The 15,688-nt window shown below is 49.6% G+C and overlaps 7 protein-coding genes across 7 annotated transcripts; 3 read left to right on the forward strand and 4 right to left on the reverse strand.

Moving 5' to 3' along the window:
• Positions 1-596: 596 nt before the first annotated feature.
• Positions 597-2,162, forward strand: Pdw03_8512 (Eukaryotic translation initiation factor 3 subunit L; the record flags this gene model as incomplete). Its single annotated transcript, XM_014678162.1, has 2 exons — positions 597-902; positions 1,041-2,162. The coding sequence occupies 2 exons, from the start codon at positions 597-599 to the stop codon at positions 2,160-2,162; spliced, it is 1,428 nt and encodes a 475-aa protein (XP_014533648.1).
• Positions 2,163-2,856: 694 nt separating this feature from the next.
• On the reverse strand, positions 2,857-5,579 carry Pdw03_8513 (AP-2 adaptor complex subunit beta, putative; the record flags this gene model as incomplete). Its single annotated transcript, XM_014678163.2, has 6 exons — positions 2,857-3,958; positions 4,011-4,439; positions 4,492-4,856; positions 4,912-4,987; positions 5,069-5,253; positions 5,544-5,579. 6 exons carry the CDS (start codon positions 5,577-5,579, stop codon positions 2,857-2,859), a joined length of 2,193 nt encoding a protein of 730 aa, XP_014533649.2.
• A 455-nt stretch (positions 5,580-6,034) lies between these two features.
• Pdw03_8514 (ER membrane protein complex subunit 4) lies at positions 6,035-6,709 on the forward strand (the record flags this gene model as incomplete). Its single annotated transcript, XM_014678164.2, has 3 exons — positions 6,035-6,172; positions 6,234-6,580; positions 6,634-6,709. 3 exons carry the CDS (start codon positions 6,035-6,037, stop codon positions 6,707-6,709), a joined length of 561 nt encoding a protein of 186 aa, XP_014533650.2.
• A 211-nt stretch (positions 6,710-6,920) lies between these two features.
• On the reverse strand, positions 6,921-8,553 carry Pdw03_8515 (MFS transporter, putative; the record flags this gene model as incomplete). The annotated part of the gene is made up of 2 exons (XM_066101991.1): positions 6,921-8,228; positions 8,440-8,553. The coding sequence occupies 2 exons, from the start codon at positions 8,551-8,553 to the stop codon at positions 6,921-6,923; spliced, it is 1,422 nt and encodes a 473-aa protein (XP_065957074.1).
• A 334-nt stretch (positions 8,554-8,887) lies between these two features.
• Pdw03_8516 (Aminotransferase, class V/Cysteine desulfurase) lies at positions 8,888-10,525 on the reverse strand (the record flags this gene model as incomplete). The annotated part of the gene is made up of 4 exons (XM_014678165.2): positions 8,888-9,327; positions 9,377-9,857; positions 9,924-10,267; positions 10,336-10,525. The coding sequence occupies 4 exons, from the start codon at positions 10,523-10,525 to the stop codon at positions 8,888-8,890; spliced, it is 1,455 nt and encodes a 484-aa protein (XP_014533651.2).
• Positions 10,526-10,843: 318 nt separating this feature from the next.
• On the forward strand, positions 10,844-11,954 carry Pdw03_8517 (FeS cluster biogenesis; the record flags this gene model as incomplete). The annotated part of the gene is made up of 2 exons (XM_066101992.1): positions 10,844-11,170; positions 11,589-11,954. The coding sequence occupies 2 exons, from the start codon at positions 10,844-10,846 to the stop codon at positions 11,952-11,954; spliced, it is 693 nt and encodes a 230-aa protein (XP_065957075.1).
• Positions 11,955-14,314: 2,360 nt separating this feature from the next.
• Pdw03_8518 (Tor) lies at positions 14,315-15,671 on the reverse strand (the record flags this gene model as incomplete). The annotated part of the gene is made up of 2 exons (XM_066101993.1): positions 14,315-15,578; positions 15,646-15,671. The coding sequence occupies 2 exons, from the start codon at positions 15,669-15,671 to the stop codon at positions 14,315-14,317; spliced, it is 1,290 nt and encodes a 429-aa protein (XP_065957076.1).
• Between the last annotated feature and the right edge of the window lie 17 nt (positions 15,672-15,688).

The raw sequence follows: 15,688 nt of genomic DNA on the forward strand, positions 1-15,688 counted from the left end.
TTAGCCGATGAAAGACGACTACTTGGCCTCCGATCTACAGGAAGTCTTTTCCTTGCATATTTCACACTTCGCTAGTCAATGAGACCACACACTCGAGACTGTTTTTTCTCGAGTGCTCAACTTGCTGGGATTCCTCTAGAAAGTACAAAAATGGCGACTTTCAATATCAAGATGCTGAATAGCCAGAAAGAAGCATCGAGCTCGTTTAGAACGGTTAAAGCCCTTTCCATTAGCACGTTGTACACTTCAGGGATTTTTACGCCCAAGTTATTTCGTTTTACCCATTTAATTTTGATTTGTAATAAGAGGTAATTGCTATAGCAGTGGAATGTGTTTTTGTGTCGAAGTAGACTGTGCTGAGTGCTTCATGCACAAATCCTCACAGCTGAGTCATCTTGATGCTTTATGCGCTGATAAGATAAGCACAAACACCCAAGCGAAAACCCTCAAAATTCGACTTCTTTGGCAAATCGCACACGCCGACGCTATCCCCCCCCTCCCTCCCCACCTCGCCCCTTCCGCCTCTTCACTGCCGTTTCATTTCGGCATCTTACTGCATTTTTAATTCTTTTCTTCCCCCCCCCCTCACACTCAAAATGTCCTACGAAGATCGCGCCAATGCGCGCCCCAACTTGAACGATGAGTCCGATAATGAGGAGGAGGCTATGGCCAACGACTACCGCGAGCAAGTCAACTACGACGACGGAATGAGCGAGCTGGACCAGACCATGTCCCACGGTGCATCGCAGACCCAAGATCTTCAGGCCCAGTTGGCCGCCGCCGCCACCCCGCTGGAATACCAGGCTACTCTTGAGACCAAATTCGCTAGCTACGACAACTACTGCAGTCTCTTCCACTATATCCTCAACTCCGATGGCCCCGTGGATTTGGAGGTTCCTAACGTAGGTGTCCTGTTTCGCCGACCGATTGTTGAACGCCATGAATGAAAAGCAAAAGCTTGGCATTTGTGGAATGAACAGGTCGATTCATCCCTCAAAATCTACTACAGATAAACTAACGATACTTTTCTTTACAATCAGTACTACTGGGCTTGGGAAGTTATTGACGAGTTCATCTATCAATTCGAATCCTTCTGCCGTTACCGCAACCGCGTTGCTCGTACTGGATCCAACGAGGAGGAGAGCCAGCTGCTCCGCGAGAACCCGAACACATGGGGCTGCTACTCAGTACTGAACGTGCTTTACTCTCTCATCCAGCGCTCACAGATTAGCGAGCAATTGAACGCCACCAAGCGGGGAGAGGACCCAATGGCCGTCGCCGGCGAGTACGGTTCGCGCCCCTTGTACAAGATGCTCGGCTACTTCTCGATCATCGGACTGCTGCGCGTGCACTGCCTGCTCGGTGACTTCAGTCTTGCCCTGAAGATTCTCGACGATGTTGAGATGAACAAGAAGGCCATGTTCGCCCGCGTGATGGCTGCCCACTTCACCACCTACTACTACGTGGGCTTCTCCTACATGATGATGCGCCGCTACGGCGACGCCATCCGCATGTTCAGCCACATCCTCGTGTATGTGTCCCGGACAAAGAACTTCCAGAAGGGTGGCAACAACTACGAAGCCATCGCCAAGAAGAACGACCAGATGTACGCCCTGATCGCCATCTGTGTCGCTCTCCACCCCACCCGTCTGGATGACACCATCCACTCGGCCGTCCGCGAGAAGTATGGCGAGCAGTTTTACCGCATGCAGAAGGGTGGCCCCGAGGCCCTGCCCGTCTTCGAGGAGCTCTTCCGCTCTTCCTGCCCCAAGTTCATTAACCCCACTCCTCCCGACTTCGACAACCCAGCCTCCAACGTCGACCCCGTCGACCACCACACTGCTATCTTCATGGACGAGGTCAAGAACACACTGTTCAACCCCACCATCCGCTCTTACCTCAAGCTCTACACCACAATGGACCTCAAGAAACTTGCAGGTTTCCTCGAGGTGTCCCCCGAGCAGCTCCGCTCGTGGTTGCTCGTTAACAAGCAGCGCAGCCGCCAGATCCGCTGGGTCGACGGTGGCCTCCTGGATGGCGAACCTGCCATCGCCAACGATCTCGACTACGCTCTTGAGGACGACCTGATCCACGTCAGTGAGACCAAGGCCGGCCGCCGTCTGGTTGACTGGTACCTGCGTAACCTCGCTCGCGTCTACTAAGCGGGGCCTGTGTCTCATAAGTGTGCCGAGAGAGTTGAAAAGAAAAGAAGCGAAGAGTGGTTCCCAGGGAGCCTTCTGTTTGAAGAGGAACGGACATGACTTGAGATGAATTTTCTTTCTTTTTCTCTGCCTAGGTACTTTGTTTTTTTTTTATTTTCCCACATTATACTCACTGCCCTCCCCCCCCCCCCCCCCCCCTTTTGCTCTCCCCCCTCTTCCACCCCTCATGTTTCTTGTTTCTGTTGTTTTCCTTTTTTTTCCTTTTTCGAGTGTTCCCCTCATCCGTGGATCATGGAAGCTCAAGGCTTCCTGGTCCGTTCAAAATCAAGTTCAAGTTGGATTATCGCGATTTCTTTGGTGGGCGTCCGCTGTTTCATGTGTCACCCTGGTCTGCTGTCACTGCTTCTTTGAAGGCAGATGGTTAACACAGCATAGAGAGTATTTGTGTCAGGTAGTAGAAAAACAGTTACTTGATGAAAGCATTAGATCAACGATAAATGTTCTACATATTTCCAAAATATTCCACGCTGTATAGAAAATCCAAACTTTTTTTTTCTTGAATGGAAATTTGGACGTGGACAAGAAGAACCGTGAGATTTTAGTTAGATGAGAGTGGTTATGTAATTACTAAGCGCAGGCTGCATGACAATCGTCTTCTATCTACATGTACAAGTAAATCCCTCTCTAAACTGAATTATAACAATAGTAGCTCTCCTGTGGCAGCCCCACCAGCCAGTTGCGGCTGATATCCCTGCTGCTGATTTTGAGTCACAACGTACTGTGTCTGAGGCGCACCTCCAGTACCGTCAAGGTCTAGCGAAGCCATCTGTTGGGAGCCGATGCCACTGAAGTAAGCGTCTGCTGCATCTGCTGCCTCATTCATGTTGCTGGGGCCTGTGTGCGCGTAGTTTACGCCCGGGCCGACGGGGAGAGAAGTAGGAGGTACATTGTACCTTGGCGTGACAGGGTCACCTGTTGTGGTGATTGTGGCCAGGCCGCTATTACTGGTTGAGGCGGAGGCCATGTTTGCGGAGGGAGGATTGTAGTCGAGCATATTGCCTGTACCGTCGTCGGTGTGTGAACGTTGCAAGGCTGGGCTGGGAAGGAGTCGTCGAGGGCGGGCAGCGCGGAAGACTTGGTGGATAGGCTTGAGGTAGACTGTGGCTAGAGTTCCGACGTTCAGACACAGTTCCTCGAGAGTGCGTGAGTCTAGCTTTTCGCTCTCCGCCGTGATCGGGGGCTTTTGGCCCATGACAACCTGCTTGGCAGTTGCTGGGTCTGTTGACAGCAAGCGCCAGTACATGTAACCACGGTCACGAAGATCAGGGTCATCTGTTTCTTCGGTGCACCATTTGAGTACCTGTGGTACAAGCTGCTGGCCCTTGGTGGGGCGTTGGATGAAAAGTTTGACAGTAGCCGTGAGCAGGGCCAGCTGCACTTCGACCGTTTCGTCGTGGAATGTGGCTAAGTAATCCTGAAGGAGACCATCCGAATTGTCGATGCGGTCCGCATACTGGCCAATGATCCAAATGACGGCTGCCTTAGCCTCAGGCTCATCCAGATCGTCGATGTTTCGGATGACGTGACTGATTATGCTTTCGTACTGGTTGGGGTATTTGCGGAAGATGTTGCGGATCACCACTGTTGCCTCTTGGACAATATATGGGATCTTGGCATCGACCAGCTCCAAGAGTGTTTCGATACATTGTTTTGCAGCAGACTCAATCTTGATTGCCAGTTTGCCAATGGCCCGAACGGCCTTGCGCACAAAGTGAACGTCAATTTCGGTGGCATATCTGTGAAAGATATCAGTATAAATTGAATTCAGTCAACCCGAAAAGTTCTTACTCTCGCAGCTCTGCCAGCACGATGGATATGTTGTCTTTTGTGGTTAGCATGAACATTAATTCCAGCTTGGTGACTTTGACGTAGATTGGGTCATTGTAATTGCAGAAGAACACTCGGATGTCATTCCGCAAGACCTCTGGCCTCTTTTGGAGAATTAGGATAGCATTGCGCAGTGCCAGATATTGGACCTCGGGCGGCTTGGAAAGCAATGTGACGAGGGGTGGAGATAGCTTCTTGCATAACGAGGTGATGTGCTTTTCACCTGGAATATAGTTCATGAGATAAAGAATGACACGGCAGGAAGTTAGCACGACGGCGGAATTTGAATGTGATAGCCGCGGGGCAACTCGCTCTGCCAGCAGAAGCGCCTCTGCGGAATCCTGAGGCACATATGCCATTAATGCCTCGAGAATGTAGGTTTGACCCCATCTGTTTGAACTGTTAACAAGATTTCCCTAAATGTAGAACCGAAGACTCTTACTCCGAGCAGTCTGCCAGAATTGAAACCAATTTTGAGGCACTAACATAATCGATAGTGAGTGAAATTGATTCACTGCGGCCCCATATATCCACCAACGAAGCTAAGACGCTGGAAACAACAGTCGGGTTCTCATCCTTCAACATGCGGTTGAGCCTGTCGATCAGATCTGAGTTCTCAACCATCTTTTTATCGTGCTCATAGAGCTTTGCAACACAGAAGGCAGCCGTCTTGCGAACATATGGATCATTATCTTGCATCAGGCGCTTGACAGGTTGGAACGTCGCTTCGACAAATTCGCGAACGTGCACATATGAAATGGTTCGCAGTGCAAGCGCGCGTACAAGTGGGTTGTTGTCTCCCATATCCTGTGAAGCAAAATCAGACTAACTCAAATCTTCTTTCCTAACAGCGGGGTCATACATCAACCAATATGGGCAGCGCCTTCAATGCAACCTCTGGTTTCATTCTCGAGTAGTTGACCAGGAATAAGAAGCACCTAGACAACATATTAGCAACCGAGCTCTACTCCACATGGCACACCAGAAGCATCAATCTCGAGTCGAAAGTATAGACATACATCTTCTTGATCTCCAAGCTCGGCAGATTCATACAACCAATAACATCTGGGAACAGCGCAACCATGTCGTTGTTGCTCATGGTCATATTGGCTACAATCTTCTTAAGTGTGATCTTTTTGGCGGAATAGTTCTTGTCTTTCTTGCCACCGCTATTGAGCTCTTGCCGTAGCTCAGCAACCTTGCCCTGTGTATTTCGCAAACGTGAGCCTTGGAATAAAGGATAAGGAGCAATACTGATGAACATGAGGGCAGAAGTGATTTGGCGATTCGGAGTGCTGTAAAAGTGAAGCAAATAGTCTATGCCGAATGCACGGAAACAGAGCAAGATGCAAAGGCCCAAGTACAGAGCTCACCAAAGCGAGGGAAAGTGAATGCATGGAAATAGAAAGCGGGGAAGGGGGGGGGGAGAAATAACCATGATGCGATCTGGGAGAAACCAGGCAATCAGAGGACAGGCTGGACAAGCTAACGTACCCTGGCGAATAACTTCGCATCTCCTCCAGAACTCATGGCTGCGGTACAAATAGCGATTAGGCACCTCTAGGCGCGATTTCATGGAATGCGAAGTTCGGCAAGCTCTTGTATCTGACGACCGTGGAATCAATCACAGGCGAGATTGTCTGGAGGATCGTCAATGATAAGACGAAAGTAAAGCGCGAGATCAAATCCCAAGGGTGGGGAGGTTTGAAAGAGGAAAAGGGTGAGACCGAGGACGTGTTGACTTGTGGCGCATTCGGGATACTCGGAAACCAAGGAAATCAGCGATTGGACATGGTCCTTTTTCAAACGATCGGAAAAGAATTCAAAAGATTAATGAAGTGGGAGATAAAAAGAGAGAGAAAGAGAGAAAGGGAATTTGAAGGCGGCGTAGCCGTTGCGGAGGGAAACCTCCCTACCCAAGCAACTTTCCTCCCCGTCATTTGCTTCTAAGATCATCTCCACCCTACACCACAGTTATCATAAATATGTCACAAGCCCGTCTACCACCACCTCCTCCTCCGCAATGGGTTGTTTCGTTGAACTCCCCGATGCCGCGCCCCTCAAAGGCTGCATCTAGCATCCCGGACCCGCCAGGCTTCTCGAGCAGTCGGGGAGGCAAGCAGGTGAGTTTCACCACCAATCGTAACAAAATTGACTGGCACATGCTAATGCAGTATTTTTCAGCGTCAGCAACAGCAGCAACAATCCGCCACGAAGAAACCCGAGGAGACCGATGCGCTTAAAATGAAGAAAGCGTGGGAGATCGCCATCGCTCCGTCCAAGCAGATTCCAATGAATGCCATTATGATGTACATGTCCGGCAATAGTCTTCAGATTTTCAGCATTATGATGGTCCTTATGCTGTTCAAGGGTCCCATTCAGGGTCTGATCGGGACCAATGCAGCGTTCGCCAAGTATGAAACGCCGTCAACACATTCGCGTTTGCTTGGAGTGAAGGTGGTCTACATGTTGATGCAGCTGGTATTACTGTGCTTGGGTATCTGGAAGGTTAATGCGATGGGTCTACTACCGTAAGTCTTGCTCTCGAGCTTTGAGACCGCTTGTTTTGCTAATGTATGTCCAGAACAACGAGATCGGATTGGCTAGCATGGGAGTCAGAAAGGCAGCCTTTGGAGAGGGCTCACTTTGCTTTCAGATGATGCAACAGACTTGTACGTGGGATGAATGTTGGAAAAGGGCTGCTGCAAATGTGTCCGGGGATGACAATGCGATTTGGACCAGCTTATCATGACACTGATCATGTTGGAGCCTTGCCTCCTTGTATTATTGATTGAAGAGTTCTATTATAATGCATTCTTTGGGTGCAAGTCTCTAAAATGGTATCGATAGGAAAAACGTAGTTCATGATGGTCATCGGGGGGAGGAACAACTCCTTGGTCCCTTCTGACTTGAAGCATTCCCGTCCCCAGTGTTCATAGCTTTCTCTTTTAGACGACGTTCTTCACGCCAGTTCGGCCCCTTTCGAATCACGACCAAAAGCAGTGGCGTCGTGGCCATCATCACCAACGCGATGAATGTGAAACACCAGCCCCGGCCCATAGCCGAAAGCATAGGATCGATGAGTGCCGTCGCGCCGGCTCCCAGCAAGCAACGCACAAAATTATTGGCAGCAGTGGCTTTGGCCGCTTGTGTTGGAAATAGGTCTACCAGAAGGGTGCCGATGGTATTGAATGCCCCTGTCAACGACAATCCCATGAGGAAGAGAATACAGGTTGGCGCAGCGAGATGAATCCCATAGTTCAAGAACCAGCCAAACACAAGGATGGACAGGCTCCCCAACGTGAGAAGAGGGAATGCAAGTTGAAGACGAGCTTTTTCAATAGGAAAGTTCCGCAAGTCAGTTTGACGGTTCTTGGTTAGGGGGAAGTTCATTTGCTGAGCAAGTCGGCGGTAGTTCAAGTCCAACAACTTGCCATTAACAACGGAAGCGATGGTCGCACCGAGGCCAAATGGAATAAAGCAGAGACCGACCTGGAGATCGTCTAGTCCGTAAAGCTCATTGAAGATAGAAGGAATGCTTGCGCTCACATCGTAGAATCCAGCGAAAAGAATAGCATTGCAGAAGAGGATAAGACTGACATCCTTTTGAAATACAATGGCAAGCGTCTGGAGAGGATTGGGAAACTTGAGTTTCTGCTTGGATGCAATTGCCATAGATACGACGCCTTCTTCACGAGCCTTTCGGGACTTTAAATAGCTGATCAGGGACAGATTCCATTTCTGAGGAGGCAATGAGCCGTCACCGACAATACCACGGGCGGTTTCCGGGAAGAAGACCAGAAAGAGAACCATGAAAGCCGCTGCAAAACTGGTCAGAAACCAGAAGATCGCGCGCCAGCCCAAGTATTGAGATAATAGACCCCCAATTACGGGTCCCACTGAAGGGCCCATGAGAGATCCTGCCGTGACAAATCCCATGTAGGACCCTCGTTGGGATGCAGTCGCTACATCGGCGACCACCCCCGATGAGAGGGCAATGGTGGTACTGCTCCCTGCACTTTGCAAGCACCGGAGAACGAAAAGAGCTGCATAACTGTTTTGCAGAGCCAGTCCAATATTAGCTGCGATATAGATGGTGAAGCATACGATATATGCTGGTCGTCGGCCAGCTTTGTCCGCAAAATCACCAATGAACATGGGCGACAGCCCTTGGAAAATCTGTATTCTCGTTAGCTAGGCTATAAAACTAACTGTGCCTACACAATGGAAGCCTTACCATATAGCTCATCAAAGTCAAATTGATTAATGAATTTGATACATGTAGATCTTTCGCCAAAGTATTCAATGCGGGGAAGTATATTTGAGAAGAAACAGGCGAGAAAAATCCAGCCCAAGAGGCCATGAAGACAATATATCTGCGCTGACTCACTGTGAAGACTGAATAGTCGACATCAGCAAGATCCCCGTCTCTCATTTCCACGTTCGCATCTTGACCGGATTCTGGGTGCAAAACAGAGGGTGGTTTTATTTCCGTCCCCGCCATCTGGGCTGTTAAGATGAAGGTCAAACATATGTTTCAAATGGCATTGAAGACGCAGAGAAACAACAGTGACTCCCAATTTTTTTTTCTCGCTAGTACGAAAGCGGGAAAGATCCATCCATATCGTTCGCCATTTGTGGAGATAGCGGCGCGAGAAGCCGATTTTTCTGTGATCGATCGTCACTTTTTACAGGCTGCAACAGATAGAGCTATCCAGCCCTACAGTGGTGTGGATTACGAGTGATTCAAAATCAAAGGTTAAAAGGACTTGAATCCTCATAGATGGATCTATACAGATATAGTTGGAACAATACGATAGTACACAACGAAACGACAGTTAACGCGCCTTCACGGCCTCTTTGCACGCCTGCAAAAAGATTTGACAAAACTCCCACACTTCCGTGTAAGTGTTATACAAGGGTGCAGGGGCGACACGAACCACGTCTGGTTTTCTCTCGTCAATAACAACCCCATTGTCTTCCAGACAGTGCAAAACATGATCTAACAACCCTGGTTGGAGACGTAGACTGAGCTGAGCACCTCGCTCGGCTGGGTTTGATGGAGTGATAAGGGTGAATGGTTTGTCCTCTGGGGCTGCATCTAGGGGATACTTCATCAAAAGATGTTCTAGATACCCCGTGATGTTGAGGGATTTCTGTCGAATTTCCTTCATTGTTGCTCGGTTGAAAATTTCGAGAGATGCCATGACCGCGTTGATGTCTAAAACAGAGGGATTCGACAGCTGAAATCCAGCGGCACCGGGTTGTGGTAGAAATTCTATGACCGTCAGCATCGCTTGTTTATAAATTAAAATGAGACTACGCACTGTTCTCCATATTAAAACGTGTTTTGATATCTCCGCCCCACCAGCCCGAGAGTCGAGGCCGAAATGTGCCGTCACTTTCGGGCTGCTTCTCATCCACAGAGCCGTGACGTTCGTGGACAAATAGTCCTGCTATTCCACCTGGTCCGCTATTGAGGTACTTGTAATTGCACCAGGCTGCAAAATCCACATTCCAATCGTGAAGTCGCAAATCCACATTTCCAGCGGCATGGGCGCAGTCCCAGCCGATCAATATGCCTTTGGAGTGGGCGTGAGCCGTAATCCGTTCCATGTCGAAGTACTGCCCTGTGTAGAACTGAATAGCCGAGAGAAGAACGAGTGCGGTGCTGGAAGCGTTGTCATCGATCACTTTGATGATTTGTTCCGTACCCAGAGTAGGCTGGTCTAAATCATTGGGTTCAATCAAAACCATGCCGTCCTTCGGATCGAAGTTATGATGGCGGAGCTGAGACTCCACCGCATACTGAATTGCACTCGGGTCAGCACCGGCACCAAACTCCAGAATTGGACTGCACAATTAGAGACATACATGGTCACTGGGAAAAGCCTTGCCCTCCAGTATGATCTTATACTTCTCTTTGGTCGGGCGATAGAAGCTTGCCATTAGCAGGTGCAAATTGGCAGTCAGGGTGCCCATAACTGCCACTTCACTTTGAGAAGCACCGACAACTGAAGCCATAAGCTTCGAGGCTGCGCTGTCGACATCGACAAAAGGAGGTAGCAATTGATCGTCATGAGGTACAAAGTGTCCGGTCACGCCTTTCGTTGCCCAAGTTCGCAGGTACTGCTCGATATATTTCTGGGTACTACGAGGTTGAACTCCTAGCGAGTTACCACAGAAATAGATGCTTTTTTCATCGGACGCTTCATTACCTAGTGAGAAAGCAGAAAGCCAAAGGTTAGAGCGGCTGCCTGGGCATGCAAGAGATCCTGATACGCACTGTCGTCTACTGCCAGAGTCTTCCGCTTGAGATCGTTTTTAGATGGAATTATAAACTCATCCCGGAAGCTCCGAAGCGGATCTTGAGCATCGAGAGCTTCGGCATACTCTTTCTTGTAAGCTCTGATATCATCTTTATACGGAAGCGGGGAACCACTTTTGATGTCCCGAACATGCTGCCGGGAACCCATGATGACAGACTTAGATCCAGACAGCTCCTGAGATGCGTGCGCAATATTCACAAGGCTGAGAGTTGTGGCAAATGAGAGCCTTAGCAGGGAGTCATACAACCTTGGAGGCTGATACATTTATCTGCAGTCCCCCACCATCCGGTGATCCCTTCCCGATAGGGACATTATTCTGCCGGAAACTCCCGACTCTATTCAACCAATGGTGTCACTGCAAACTGACTAACCCGATGTATTCGGAATGGGGATGATTTAATATCAAGTGTTCTTCACCTTTCTGCTTTCTCTTCTTGAAGAATTCCATTCTTTCACACATTAGCCATGTCACGCCCTTTATTCTCATCGATAGCTGTCCGGCGGTTGTCCCAAGCACAGACATGCCGGCTCTTCTCAACTTCTCGACCGGCTTTGCGCCTCTCCGCATTCCCCAGCGGCGAAATCGTTCCTCGCCGGCCAAACCCTGTCGCAAGCAGCGTGCCTCCTCTCAAACGCTCAGCGCATCAATCCTCAACCTCTTGTTACTGCCACCAGCAACATGCGTGTTTTTCTTCCTCATCCGTCCGCCCGGCCACCAAGGTAACGCAAAATCCGAGAACGGGAGATGATGGACAATCCCTCATGATTGGTATTTCAACGCGGGCCATCGAGGTTAGTTGATAATGGATCTCTTTGCGTTCGGTTTGCCTGCTTTTGCCTCATTCTTCTATCTGGCTTGTGCTGGGATGGGTGGGAAGCTGTCTGGGCGGCATGGGCATCAAGTATCAGGCCGGGGGTCTGTCTTGGTGTCGGCTTACTTTCAGCCGACAAGGGACGACCCACTGACCGCGCCTTGGGGCCTTCAGGTGCTCCTTCAAGTACATGCGACCATAGGGTGTGGAAAACAGGGCTTCCCGTCCGCTCAGCCGTACTTAAGCCACACGCCGGTGAGTTAGTAGTTGGGTGGGTGACCACCAGCGAATCCTCACTGTTGCATGTTTTTTTTCTCTGTTTTGTTTTTGTCTCCCCGTTCTTTGAGAGAGTTCTCTATACATCAATACTATTTAAAATTCAAGCTAACCCAGCACAGCGTCTCCGCGAAATTACGGACCCAACATCCTCCCCTTCCGCCACCAAGGAAGAGAATCCATACCACCATCTTCGCATCACAGTCACCAGCGGCGGATGCCATGGTTTCCAATACATAATGTCCCTAGAGGGGGCCTCCAAAATTGATCCTGACGAAGATACTGTGTTTGAAGGAGAAGCAGATGAAGCTGCAACAGAGTCGGCCGGCGAAGCCAAGGTTGTGATGGATGAGCCCTCGCTCGAGCTGCTGCACGGCAGTACCGTGGACTACACCACCGAGTTGATCGGGAGCCAGTTCAAGATCGTGGATAACCCCCGCGCAACAAGTAACTGCGGTTGCGGGACAAGTTTCGATGTCAGTGATTGATTGAGCAATTTGTCTCATGGGGATGTTGGAGAAATGGTATCTACTATTCTCTTCCTTTTCTTCTATCTTATGTACAATACACTGCATTCTGCACCTTGGAAATATAGACATTCACATGCTATACCCCTCTACTCTTACATTGGCCAGACTATTCACATTGTCGTCCCACGAAACGTTTGAGCAGGTCGGCCAAAGCCTTGATAGGTTTCATATGGGTCACTCAAATTCTTATAGCTTTCTCTCGAGTGGCTTCTATTTAGTCTTGGAGTCTGATTCTTGTACATCCACATGTGTACTAGTAGCTCCCCTTCCCATTCGATAGATTTCGGGGAACTTGAATGGCTATGACGAGAATTGAAAGAGACGAAAATCTCTTTTACATCTTAATCTCCAGTTGCATGACAGGATGAAGTTATCCACCAAGCCATCCAAGCTGCTGCGATTACACATGTACAGTCATGCATTGCTACAGAGTCAGGCAAACCTTGGAATCCATACACCTACACCGTCCACTTTGTTATCTGCACGTCTTAGTATAATACCGTCTTTTCTTTATCTTTTGTAGACTCACTTTTCTTTTCTTACTTCTTCAAGCACCTCAATATGACAGAGACTCAAGCTTAGCCTCATGCCTTTCTCAGGTCTCTTGTTCAACAAGCTAGAGATCTTGAGCTTGACTTCCCTTCTCCTGCAGACTTCCAGAGGCTTGCAGCTCAAGCATTCCAAGCATCGTTGACCCCGGAACATGGTGAAGGCCTCCAATTTGATCCTTGCTGCTTTCGACCACACCCCGATAAACAGTTTCAAAGATTGCCTATCCAGATTCTGGCCTTGGAGGATGATCCACAGAACATACAATCCACTCCCACTTTGAAGGAGCCCATAAAAGATGTTCTAACCGAGAAATCCCCTGAAAACGCCCCAATGGTTGCGAGAATGGAACACGGGATGATACCAGATTTTCCACCAGAACGTGATCCATCCATACATTCTGCCAAGGATGCAGAGAAGGCTATTGAGCTTCACATTCAGATGGGAAGATACGGATCACATGAATGGTTCCTACTTGGAGACCTCGGAGACGATGAGCGGGAGTGTTGGGAGCAAGTAGACGGTCAAGTGCTGGATTACAAGTGTGAAACTAACGATCCGTAGCCTTGACCGGAGAGAAGACGGCCCTCGTCCCTACGAGGGAATAGGGGATCCAAAGCCGTGGAGAGTGATCATTCATTACCGATATACCAGTCATCCTCTTAAGCCGCATTCCAGCCTGGCCCGACGCAAACCATGGCCTCACGACCCACGGGCTGAGAGCCATCGTGAACCTTGTAGTTTGTCGAGTGAATCACAAACCGCTCTACAGGTGTCATATCCATCCAGTCAGTGGTTATCCTTGTTTTGAATGATATGGTCTAAGGCCTGTATAGTTTTTTGTTTCTTTCTGACGTGGGCGACTACCAGGGGAGAATCGTTCAGGCCTCGTATGATGGACAGGAACTGGTTCTGCAATACTTGCAACTCTGGGGCTTTGTGGACATTCAAAGGGCACCAGTGAAATTGTTCGTCCGATACTGTTCAGGCTAGGCATTTATGGTGTTTGTTCCTCGTCCCTCTTGAGAAGTATATTTGTACTTTATATCAGCCCTAGCAATTGAGAAAGGAGCATTAATAATAGGATATGACCACCAAAGATGCCCTTTTAAAAAGATAGTACGCAGCTAAATAGCATTGAGTCAGTGGCTGTGTGTGTGTGTGTGTGCACTTGATCGACCTCCCATGTTCCACTCTCTGTTGGTCTCTCTCAAGCAAAAAGAAATTCTTTACGCACCAGATCGAGTACTACCCAAACCTCCAGGCCTAGTGTTCCCGAGACTCGTCTTGTCCTATCATCATAGAGGTCAACCGAGCATTTAGGAACCAAGGCCAAGAGACAGACCAGAAGTGGTCGTCTGGATCATGTCTGGCAATGCTATCTGTAATCGTCGATCAAGCCTACAACTGACAAGCCGAAGGCCAGTCCGAACGAGCGAGACCGATGTGGAATCCTAAGAAGCACCATCAGCATAGCGCGCTTTGACATCGGGGAAATGGCAAGGAAAGTGATCCTCGTTACTTGAAGCAGAATGTGTAATGAACCGCGGGACTGACTCTGATGGGGACAAGCTCCCTAGCTCCCCAGATGTCCAGAAGATTCTGGAGCCTTAAATTATGCTTACAAGAGTTTGAAAGGCTGTCACAATGGAAATCAATAACTTGTGTATCAAAACCTTCCGGTAACGCTAAAAAGAGAACAAAAAACCATGAAGATGGACGCTGAAGGCACGGCAAATGCCTAGTCCCAAATGGGAACCAAGATGGTCCTAATCCTCATCCATCTTTGCAAGTCCACCACGGCTACGCCGAATGCGTTCATCCAGAGTATCCTGCTGTACTCGCTTGTTGACATCAGACATAAATCTGCCCCGGTCTGAACGCAGCCGATCGTCAGCCTCCCGCTGCTCTTCCTCCTTAGCCGAAATCTCCTCGATTCGCTGGCGTCGCTCGGATTCAATTTCTGTGGCATTGTTCTGCATCTCTGCCAACTTTCGACGACGTTCCTCTTCCAGTTCCTTGGGATCAGGTTTGTTTGTTGGAGTACGAGTCGAGGGTGGCCCCATGGCCCGGTCAGAGTCCCGCCAATTATTGTATTCGCGCCGGGGGAATTTACGGCGACGATCTTCGTCAGCAGTGGGGCGTTCTTTGCGATCGCTAGATGGAAGAGGAGACCGAGAGTTCCGGGTTGGTGAGCGGTCTCGTCCACCTCTATCTTCGCGATCTTGGTGTCGACTGGAGAAGGAATTTCTGTCTTTCTTTTCATGGTAGTCGCGACGGTCTCCGCCCCGGTCCCTATTGTCTCGGCGGGACCGGTGCTCGTCGCTTCTCCGATCACGGTTATCTGGGCGGTACTCGTCGTCACGATCACGATCACTTCTGTGTCTGCGCGAAGATCGATCAGGCGAACCGGGTGATCTAGATCGGTGTCGTCGTGGCGATGATCTTCGATGATGGCGGTCATCACTGGCATCATCATTATAGCGTCTGCGCTTTGAGTCATGGGTACGATGGCGACGGTCACGATCCTTTCCCCGATCGCGATCTCGGCGTTCCTTCTCTCTTTCCTTGCGTCTGAGCGTCTCTTTCACCATCGCCTCATAAGCCGCCTGTTCTCTTTTTTTCACTTCAAGTAGCGGGTCTGCCATAACCTTCGACATGGTGTCGCGCGCCGAGACAATGGACGGGCCAGCCGCGGCACCATTACCCACCACCTCCGAGCCCTTCCCCAGCTTCTTGGTGTCAGGGTCGTTCTTAAGGAGGACTCCGTCGATGCGTCGCTTTCCCAGCAAATATCCCTCCATCTCCTCCGAGTAGTGCCCGGTTTCGGTCGAGGGCGCCTGGTACATCCAATCGACACGGCGGTGTTGCTTTGTCTTTCCGGCAGCTTCTTGAAGGCGTTGAATCTCCTCCATCTGGCGCTCTTCCTCTCGTTCACGTTGTAATTGCGCTATTTGTTTGCGCTCGTCGAGAGCGCGTTTCTCTTCAAGCCATACGCGCTCCTGGTTCTTGATCAAGCCTGGATGCCATGATCTGGTTGGATGATTAGTGTCATGCTTCTCTCTTCGGGTAGATATGGAAGCTAGGATTCGGTACTTACTTTTTCAGGTTCAGATCTCCACCCATACTGCCTAGAGATGCGA

Source organism: Penicillium digitatum, chromosome 3 (genome assembly GCF_016767815.1).
Source record: "Penicillium digitatum chromosome 3, complete sequence".
NCBI classification, from domain to species: domain Eukaryota; kingdom Fungi; phylum Ascomycota; class Eurotiomycetes; order Eurotiales; family Aspergillaceae; genus Penicillium; species Penicillium digitatum.